The sequence below is a fragment of the Octopus bimaculoides genome, chromosome 1 (genome assembly GCF_001194135.2).
Source record: "Octopus bimaculoides isolate UCB-OBI-ISO-001 chromosome 1, ASM119413v2, whole genome shotgun sequence".
Taxonomy (NCBI): domain Eukaryota; kingdom Metazoa; phylum Mollusca; class Cephalopoda; order Octopoda; family Octopodidae; genus Octopus; species Octopus bimaculoides.
Window position 1 is genome coordinate 135,441,786 of NC_068981.1, and position 10,697 is coordinate 135,452,482.

General features: G+C 39.9%; 1 protein-coding gene across 1 annotated transcript in view; it reads right to left on the reverse strand.

Moving 5' to 3' along the window:
• Window positions 1-10,697, reverse strand: part of LOC106871490 (uncharacterized) — a 56,797-nt gene that overhangs the window by 21,358 nt on the left and 24,742 nt on the right. The window contains exons 4-5 of the mRNA XM_052971006.1: window positions 8,826-9,044; window positions 3,922-3,991 (exon numbers count right to left, since the gene is read on the reverse strand). Coding sequence (XP_052826966.1) covers window positions 3,922-3,991; window positions 8,826-9,044 — 289 coding nt within the window. The remainder of the gene's footprint in view (window positions 1-3,921; window positions 3,992-8,825; window positions 9,045-10,697) is intronic.

A 10,697-nucleotide genomic window follows, 5' to 3' on the forward strand; every position in this document is an offset into this window, starting at 1 on the left:
GCACAAAAAGGAAATGACTCTCCCCAGACACAACAGAGCATGCTTCAACACATGATCTCACATAAAGAATCTTGCAAATCAAATCCAAAAACGAAATATATATATATATAATGACGGGCTTCCTTTGGTTTCCATCTACCAAATCCACTCACAAGGCTTTGGTTGGCCCGATGCTATAGAAGAAACTTTCCCAAGGTGCCACGCAGTAGGACTGAACCTGAAACCATGTAGTTCGTAAGCAAGCTACTTTACCACACAGTCACTCCAGTTGCGTACTGGGGTTGATCTAATCGACTGCCCCCCCACTCCCCCCAAATTATTTTTCAATATTAGCTAAGTATGTTTGATTCTTAATCCTGTAATTCATTATAAGTTACATTCACTAACAACAATAGGGGCGATAAGCTGATAGGTTTGCTAAAGGTTAGGGTCGATGTTACCAGAGAAATCAAGTTTCTAGGTGAACCAGTCGGCTTCACACACCAAGGGAGGTAACTCTGCACCTTAGCTTAACATTTTGACTTGGTTGTGTGTGCGCGCGTTGCCAGTCTAGATCCATCAGACAGACACAGCTAGTGAACCAACGAAGATGCTGCCACGCAGTCTTTCAACTTGTTAGATATAGCAACCGTATAACTTAGTTAGGAAGAGCTTGATAATCAAATTTATGAATTCACAATGATTAACTGAAACAGAATAAGTGAAAGCTATTGTCATTAACCCTTTTGATACTAACACACCTGAAACTGTCCCTGGGTCTATGGTAAAAACTTCCTGTTTGAAATTGATATAACTAAAGGGCGTAGCTGTGTGGTTAGAAGCTTGCTTCCCAACCACACGGTTCTGGGTTCAGTCCCACTGTATAGCATCTCGGGTTGACCAAAGCCTCCAGTGGATTTGGTAGACAGAAACTGAAAAGAAATCCCAGCGTATATATCTATATGTGTGTGTGTTTGTGCGTGTGTGATTATTTGTCCTCCACCACTGCTTGACAACCGGTGTTGGTGTGTTTACATTCCTGTAACTTAGCAGTTCAAAAAAGAGACCAATAGAATAAGCACCAGGCTGTAAAAAAGGTCCTGGGGTTGATTTGTTTGACTAAAACTCTTTAAGGCTGTGCCCCAACATGGCCACAGTCAAATGACTGTGAAAATCTCATGTTCATTTACATTAAAAACTAACGACAAGATTATTTTATTAATTACTTCATTATTTATTCATTATGACAGAGTGTAAGAGCCCCGAGAAAAAAGTTGGACATAAGAAGCATCAGATGTGGTGTGAGATGACTGTGCTGGTATGGTCATGTGTTGTGTATGGATGAGGACAGCTATGTGAAGAAGTGTCACACCCTAGCAGTAGAAGGAACCCGTGGAAGAGGTAGAAGAGGAAGACATGGGATGAGGTGGTGAAGCATGACCTTCGAATGCTGGGCCTCACAGAGCCAATGACAAACAACCGAGACCTTTAGAGATACGCTGTAATTGAGAAGACCCGGCAAGTCAAGTGAGATCGTAGCTGTGGTCGATGCCAGTGTCACATAACTGACCCGTTTAAAAGTACCCTTCAATCAATGAGTAATATGCTGTGCTTGAGAAGACCTGTTGAGTCAAGTGAAATTGTAGTCGAGGCCAATGCCATGTAAAAATAAAGGCAGTGCATTTCAGAAATATGGTAAGAAAAGGTTTGATGCACCACATGTAAAAGTAATGTTAACTGAAACTGAAATCAATGCAGCTGGAGCTGAGTCCGAGGTGTATACTCACACGGAGCCACGTAAGTATATTCTCAGTATTTAGTCACTTAAACATTGGGAACTGTTTATACAATTATAATGATTCTGTTAAAATACTCTATAGTGCAGGTCGTGTGTGCGTGTTTGTGTATATGCATGTGTAAGAGAGAGAGAGGGAGAGAATTGGAGAGAGAGGGAGAGAAGTGGAGAGAGAGAGAGAGGGAGAGAAGTGGAGAGAGAGAGAGAGGGAGAGAAGTGGAGGGAGAGAGAGAGAGAGAGAGAGAGAGAGATAACGAGATGAGAACATTATGTTAGCAGTAGATTGATATTCACAAGATTAAAAAGGTTGGCTGATATTGAAGAACTGCAATTATCTATTGAAATTCTACAAAAATGCACAAAGAAATTTTATCTTAATACCTGCGACACCAGTCCATGTTGTTTACACTTCTTTGATATAGTTGCCATAGATATTAATAAAATACTTCAATAGCCAAAAAAAAAAAAAAAAGTGCAATGGCCGAGCAAGATTTTTTGAGGAAGACTGGTAGCTGGCCATGCATGCAAGTCTTAGTATATGTTTGTGTCTGTGTGTATCCTTGTCTAGATATCACATCATCATCATCATTGAACATCCGCTTTCCATGCTGGCATCAGTTTGACTGAAAACTGGTAAGGCCAGGGAGCTGCACCAGGTTCCAGATTGATTTGGCTTGGTTTCTATGGCTGGATGCCCTTCCTAATGCCAACCACTCCAAGAGTGTAATGGGTGCTTTTTACGTGTCACTGGCATAGGTACAATTTACATGACATTGGCAACAGCCACAACTATGATTTCACTTGACTTGACAAATTTTCTCAAGCACAGCATATTGCCAAAGGACTTGGTCACTTATTGCCTCTGTGGTAAAGGAACATCATCATCATATAAGTTATGTTTGTTTCCAGCCTTCCACGAAAAACATGTCTGGCCATTGGGAAATATTACCTTCTTGGAAACAGGCAAGGGTTGGTGATAGGGAGAGCATCCAGCTGTAGAAAATCTGCCTCAATAAATTCTGCCTGATCCACACAAGCACGCAAAAGTGGACGTTAAATGATGATGGTAATCTGCCTTCATAGCTCCTCAATATCTACAAGTTCAGCAGGACTTTAAACAGTGTCCGAGTACTACCCATGCTGGTGTCATGTAAAAAACACCAACCACTTTACAGAGTAGACTGGGTGCTTTTCACACATCACCGTATATATATATATATATATATATATATATATATATACACACACACACACACACACATTGTATTAAAGAATAACAAATCTGTACTTTACGAAAAGTACTGAGTAATTCTACAATTTAATGTAAAATTGTTATATCATAAACACAAACATTTATGGGAGAGGTAGACCCAGGAAGACATGGGATGAGGTGGTGAAGCATGACCTTTGAATATTGGGCTTCACAGAAGCAATGACAAGCAACTGAGACCTTTGGAGATATGCCGTGCTCATTGAGAAGACCCAGTAAGCCAAGTGAGATGATAGTTGTGGCTGATGCCAGTGTTGCATAACTGGCCTGTTTAAAAGCACCCTTCAATCAATGGGCAATATGCCATGCTTGTGAAGAACTGTTGAACAGAGTGAAATTATAGTCGAGGCCGATGCCAGTGCTGCCTGACTGGCACCCGTGCCAGTGGCACACAACATTCTTGGAGTGGTTGGTGTCAGGAAGGGCATCCAGCAGTAGAAACCTTGCCAAATCAGATTGGAGCCTGGTGCAACCTCCCAGCTTGCCAGTTCTCAGTCAAACTGTCTAACCCATGCCAGCATGGAAAGTGGACGTTAAACGACAATGATGATGATGATTTACACACACAATAGGCTTCTTTCAGTTTCTATCTACTAAATCGCTTCACAAAGCTTTGGTCAACCCAGGACTATTGTAGAAGACTTGCTCAAAGTGGCACATAGTTGAAGTGAACCTGAAACTAGGTGGTTGGAAAGCAAACTTCAACTTCTTACCACACTGCTACACTTGTGCCTAATTATTTTTGTTGTTGCCGGAAGGAATTATGGAGAATTAGAGAGAATTATTAGTAAGGAAAAGAAAATCAAAACAAACATTTGTTATAATGTAATCAAATGTGCTAAGAGTTATCTGGAAAATGTAAAGTTTTCTTTCTTACCCGATCAACAACATGCTTGTAAATGAAACCATCCGAATTAAGGAACAGAGTGGATATGCCTTCAAAAAACCTGGAAATAAATTTAAGAGAAAATTGAATGAAAATATCGATATATTCACCCATTTATATAACAAATAAGCCAATGAAGGAGGCTCTATGTGGTCATTAGAAATAGTAGCCTGATTTCCCTCAAACCAAACTGAAAGATACATTGGGTAGTGTAGTCCTAGATAACTCTCAACCCTTTAGCATTCAGATAACGCTTATTTATTCACATTGTTTTAAATTAATCATCATTAGTTAACATCTGTTTTCCATGCTGGCATGGGTTGGATGGTGTGATTGGAGCTGGGCAGCTGCCTGGGCTTCATGTCTTTTGGCATGGTTTCTACGGCTGGATGCCTGTCTTAATGCCAACCACTTTGAATAGTGTACTGGGTGCTTTTATGCTGCACTGGTATGGATGCTTTTTACATGACACCAGCACCCATCAGCCCACAATATTAAGATTGCTCAGCCGAAGGAGGAGGCAGGTGACATATCTGTATGCAAGGACAACAAGATTTTACATAGCTTGACATACCTTCTCAAGCACAGTAAACTGCCAGAAGTCCGAGTCCCTTGTCATCCCTTCAATGAGGCAAAAAATCTAAAGATCCTTTCTCACTATTTCATGACACATCTTCCTGGATCTACCCCTTCCACACATTCCCTCCACAATTAGAAACTGGTACTTCTTGATATACCTGTCTCCATTCATGCATATTCAATGTGTTATCTTGTATCTTCAAGATTTCAACGATGTGATTGTTTATTTTTAGAATGATATTTTAGGGTAGGTGTGAGGGGCTGGATCTGGTCACTTTGAATGTAAAACAGGTCGAATATATGAGCCAGATACGGCCAGTTTAAATGCTAAAGGGTTACAGATGAGAGAGTTATACTTGGAATGCTTTTGATTGTAAGTTTGTGCAAATCAAGGGTGGCATAGGACTAAACAAATAATACTATCCAACAGAGATTGCACAGAAAATAGGACAAGTTTGTTATAGCAAAAGACACTTGCCCAAGATGTAATGCTGGTGTTTTCTACTACAGTTGAAGCTCGAATTTCCAAGCTAGGAGGCGTGTTGTATTTTTAAGCAAAACACTTCATTTCACTCCACAACAGCTAGGTGGGTGGGTGGAAAGTACAATAAACTGATGTCTTGTACTTGGTTGCTTATATGCCATGGAAACTGGAATAAGCTCTAGACCTAATGAGCCATTAAGGTTCACAACAGATTTAAGGCTGCTACTATAGCAGTGGGGGAAGGAAGGGAGGGGAGGTATTTACATGACTGAATCTGTATTTCCCTAAATCAGTCGAAAGGATGAATTTTCAGGTTATTAAGACCTTTTAAGCATTCAAGCAAACAGAAGTCTGTTTGGATGTGGTCTGGAGTGGTGATTGATACACAACTTTTTCTCAAAAGATGCTGATGAAAGTGGTCTACAGAGTTCATGAGGAAAACTTGATGGATGACTAAATGCAAATTTACTTTGAATTGTATTAAGCAACAACAGGACATAAAAGGCTGGTAGAGTCAGAGAAAATGCTTAGTGGCATTTCTTTGGCACTCTATGTTCTGAGTTCGAATCCTGCAGTAGCCAACTTTGCATTTCCTCCCTTCAAGGTTGAAAAAATAAAGCATTAGTCACAAAATATTTGGCTTGATGTAATTTACTTTTTCCCTCCCCTCAAGATAGTAGGCCTTGAACCCTGCAAATGACAGTTCCTTGTTCAGGAAGTATGCTATGATCTTGGTCACTTTTATGCCAGGGAAACAGGGTCACCAGCCTTATGAAACTTAAGGCTTGGAAAAAGGGGACAAAAAAAAGAAAAAAGGACATAAAACTTGTGGATGACAAAAACTTTAGTATGTACCACTGATCCACCTGGACTAATGTTATGCACTGCAGGTCTAAATGGTTTCATTATGTAGTACTGGCACAGCTCATTGTAAGATGTATTTGTGCTTGGCAGAAGGTTAACAACTGTTTAAAGAAGTTTCTGGTCCTCTTTCAGAGGCTGTTTTTGGCTCTATTGTAAGATATTTATCTACAAAGAGGGTCCGTGACTAAGTTCGAATAATTCAGCTGTTATATGAAAGGAGACTAAGTTCAATAATGTGCAGCAAAATATTAAGTTTTTAATCAATTGTAATATTTAAAAAAAAAATAACTTAAAAACACGAGAGAGAGAGAGAGAGAGAGAGAGAGAGAGAGAGAAAGAGAGTGGGGGTTGAAGCACAACTCGTTTTGAAACAAAATTTTCTGATAAAAATGTTAAGTCTTCTATATTTTGATTTAAAGAATTTCCGTTGCAGTTCATAACTCCATAACTGAAACTTTTAGCTTCTCCGTCAGATACAGACACACACATAAACAAGAAGAAACGAGGAACAACAATTTAAAATCTGAAAGGAGATAGCGCACAATTGGTAACACTATTAGTTGTCTCCCTTGAAATAAAAAAAAAATTATGCCACTATTTAAAGAATAGTTATCGTTCTTTAACCAAATAGCAAGGTCTGCAATCGCTTAAAGAAAGCGTAATTGTATGCAATTTTCACCTACGAATCTAATCAAATTAATATTTTCGTTAAATAAATAGAAACATTATGAGCCTATCTCAAGGTAGAAGGTTGAAAATAAATTACAGAACATGATAAATATTATCATACGGAAAATCCGAAGATTACTATATACATAACTCGCTCAATAGTGTTTTTTTTGTTTTCTCCGCTACTGGATACAATCCCAGTCGGAACACTTGAGATGAACTTATCTCAACTCGCGTCACCCAGTACTAAACAATTCTTCGTTCTGAGTACTTAGTTCCGATAGAATATCATTTATTTGCCATACAACTCCAACCGATAAACAATAATATCATTATCTTTATATCAATGAAGGCAGCAAGCTGGCAGAATCGTTAGTGTGCCAGACAAAATGCGTGCCATGCCGCTGAGGTAGACTTTGTCTTTCATCTTCCAGGGCCGATTAAATAAGTAAGTTGAGCGCTGGAGTCGATGTAATTAAGTTTCCAGTCCCCTCTCAATTGGTTGCCATGTGCTATAAATTAGAAAGAAGGCAGTAAAAGGCAGCGAGCTAGCAGAATCGTTAGCACATCAGGCAAAATGTTTAGCAGCATTTTATCTGTTCTGAGTTCAAATTTTGCTAATGTTGACTTTGCCTTTCAGAGAGTTGGCAGAATCATTAGAACAATGTACTGGCTCTTCATATTCATCATCATTATCATTTAACATCCGTTTTCCATGTTGGCATGGGTTGGACGGTTTGACCAGCTGAAGGGCTGTTCAGGCTCCATGTCTGTTTTGGCAAGGTTTCTATGGCTGGATGCGCTTCCTAATGCTAACCACTCTATAGAGAACAACATTTAGACAAAACTACTTTACCTCAACTGGTCCAGATCTCTTTAATATTATGCCAAAATATGTCAAAATGGAAACGGATCCCATAAAATTCAAAAGTTCTCTAGACAAATTCCTCCAAAATATTCTGGACCAACCTCCTATACCAGGATATATCTCCAACAATAACTCTTTGCTAGAGTGCACCATGGTGCCCCATATACGATTAAAACATTTCACCAGGTGGTGCTATTAAGTTAGACATGGCCTGGGCCTATACTGGTCGAAACCTATCAAAATTATTATACCTGGCTACGACTCACTCAGCAAGAACTTCCTACTCGAATAGACTATGATACCACAAAACTTGACTTAAAAAAGGATTTAGCTAATCCTATCAGGTGGTGCTATTAAGTTAGACATGGCCTGGACCAATCTTTGGTTGAAACATATCTAAGTTATGTACTGGGTGCTTCTTTGCAGCACCAGCATGGGTGCTTTTCGTGTGGTACATTATGATTTCAACCAAATTCAACTTCTGCGTTTCATCCTTCTGGGGTTTGAGAGGATTTGGTAAACAGAATACAATGGCACTGAAATGCATAAGACCAGGGACCACATGTGAATTTGTATTCTCACTGAAACTCTGAAGATGAATTATACACCTCAACAATGAATGACAACTACATCTATGGTGTCCATGCTATACAACATGCTTGCTCTCTCAGTGGGGCATTTATCAAATTTACAAACTGGATGTTTGGGCTGCTGGCAGAAGCATTACTTTGACTGTTGGATGGGGGTCATCATTTGTGAAGAACATGGTGAAGTTGTTGGTCGGAGCGGGCTCAACTGTCCCCAGGTGAATGCCACTGTAAGTACAAGTGTCTTCCTTACCACACAGTCACATTGGTGCTGGTCAATCTTTCAAAAAAAAAAAACAGAAAAAACCCAAACCTTGCTCAGGCCTGTACAGACAGATGCAAACACATGGCTGACCCTAACTGAAAGAGACCTCAGAACAGTAGCCTTACAATGTAAGGGTGCCTACAATGCTATGGACATTACTCCATATTACTCAGATTAATGATTAAAAAGAAAATACATCATCATCATTGTCGTTTAACGTCCGCTTTCCATGCTAGCATGGGTTGGACGATTTGACTGAGGACTGGTGAAACCAGATGGCTACATCAGGCTCCAATCTGATTTGGCAGAGTTTCTACAGCTGGATGCCCTTCCTAACGCCAACCACTCAGAGAGTGTAGTGGGTGCTTTTTACGTGCCACCGGCACGAAGGCCAGTCAGGCGGTACTGGCAATGGCCACGCTCAAAATGGTGTATTTTGTGTGCCACCCACACAAGAGCCAGTCCAGGGGCACTGGCAACGATCTCGTTCGAAAGTCCTTACACATGCCGCGGGCACAAGTGCCAGAAAGGCAACGCTGGGCACACATAAAAAATAAATTCAAAAAATATTGTACGTACTGGGATTCTGATTTTAATGAGCTGCGATAGGTCCATGGCATAAAATTCCAAATCTGTAATGTTTTCAGCTGTGGTAGGCCACTGACCCGCCAATGCAGACGAATAGAAGCAGTCTCAGGTTTGATTGAAATGTTGAGGATGCTCATTTGAAGGTGGGCATATTTCATATGTGACAGCATTCTCACTTTTACCAACTCCAACATGTAGGCACGAATTCCTCTGAAAAATGAAAAACAGTATTTAGTTTAGTTTTCCCCTCTTAATCTCATCCATCTACATTCTGTTTCATACTGGCATGGAGTGGGTAGATCTGTAATAAACTCGTTCACATGTTTTACTAGACCTCACATGTAATGTCCACTAAGCTTACATGTCTCAGGTCTTTTCTTTCAACTACTGCAGAACCTCTACATGGCTGAATCTCTCTTAGATCACATTCTATATGTTAAATAAAGATACATTAATTAAGATGTAATAACCCTTAAATATATGGGATAGTCATGGTTGGAATGCCTTTGATTGCAGATTTTCTCAATCAGAGCTCCCATGGGGCAAAATAACAACTACATGTAATTCACTCCAGAAATCATCATCACCATCATCATATATAATGTTTGTTTTCCATGCTGGCATGGGTTGGATGGTACGACAGGAGCTGGCAAGCCAGAGAGTTGCATCAGGCTCCAATTGTCTGCTTTGGCATGGTTTCAACAGTTGGATGCCCTACCTAAACCCAACCACATTTCAGAGTGTACTGGGTGCATTTTTTTGATATCAGCACCTGTTCTAGAAAAACAAAAAAGAATTTCATCAAAAACTGGCTATAAGTAGTTGGAAGCTAATAAGATTCAATGTTTGAACTTGATTGCTCAGTGTTATCTTATAGAACTTGCACTTACATCTCCAAGCAGTTGTAACAACCTAATAAAGAATGTCTTTGAGAATGGTTGAAAAAAGACCATTCACAGCTATGGAATGTACATCTTTCTGCACATCTTTCTTCACCGATATGTAAATAGCTTTTAGGATAGAAGAAAATAGGAGGTTAATCTAAAAGGTATCTGTAACCAAACAGATGTGTGCAGCCGTATGCATGTGTAAGTATGATAATGTGCATTGCATGAATGCAAATGTGAGTGAATAGAGAAATAGCAAATATTGTTTTTGAAGATACCTGTGTATTTGAGCAGGTTTGTTTGTTCTGCTTTTCAACACTAGCATGAATTAGATGAATACATTATCAAGGCAATGTTTTACAGTCAGATGCCCTTCTTGTCAATTTTGCAAGCTCAATGCTTAGGAGTGTCAACAAATATTCTCGTTTGTAGCTCAGTGACTTTCATGCAGAGCATAGAATGTAAACACGCATACAGACACATGTATATATATATACAATGAGCTTCTGTACACTTTCCACATGTACTGAATTCACTGCCAACACACTGGTTGGTCTATGGCTACAGTAGAAGACACTCATTCAAGGTGCCATGCAATAAGAATGAAACTAAAACCATACTTTTGAGAAGCAAATTCTTGCCAAGTTACAGAGAGGGTCATAGCCCAACTAATTAGGGAGCGAATCAATTTAGATGAGATGCAGTTTGGGTTCGTGCCAGGTAAAAGCACTACTGATGCCTTATTTCTAGTGAGACAGTTGCAAGAGAAATACCTAGCCAAGGATAAACCTCTGTACCTGGCTTTCGTTGACATGGAGAAAGCCTTTGACAGGGTCCCCCGATCCCTTATCTGGTGGTCAATGAGGAAACTTGGGATAGAAGAATGGCTAGTGAGAGCTGTGCGAGCCATGTACAGAGATGCGGCCAGTAAGGTGAGGGTTGGAAATGAGTACAGCAATGAATTCCGGGTAGAGGT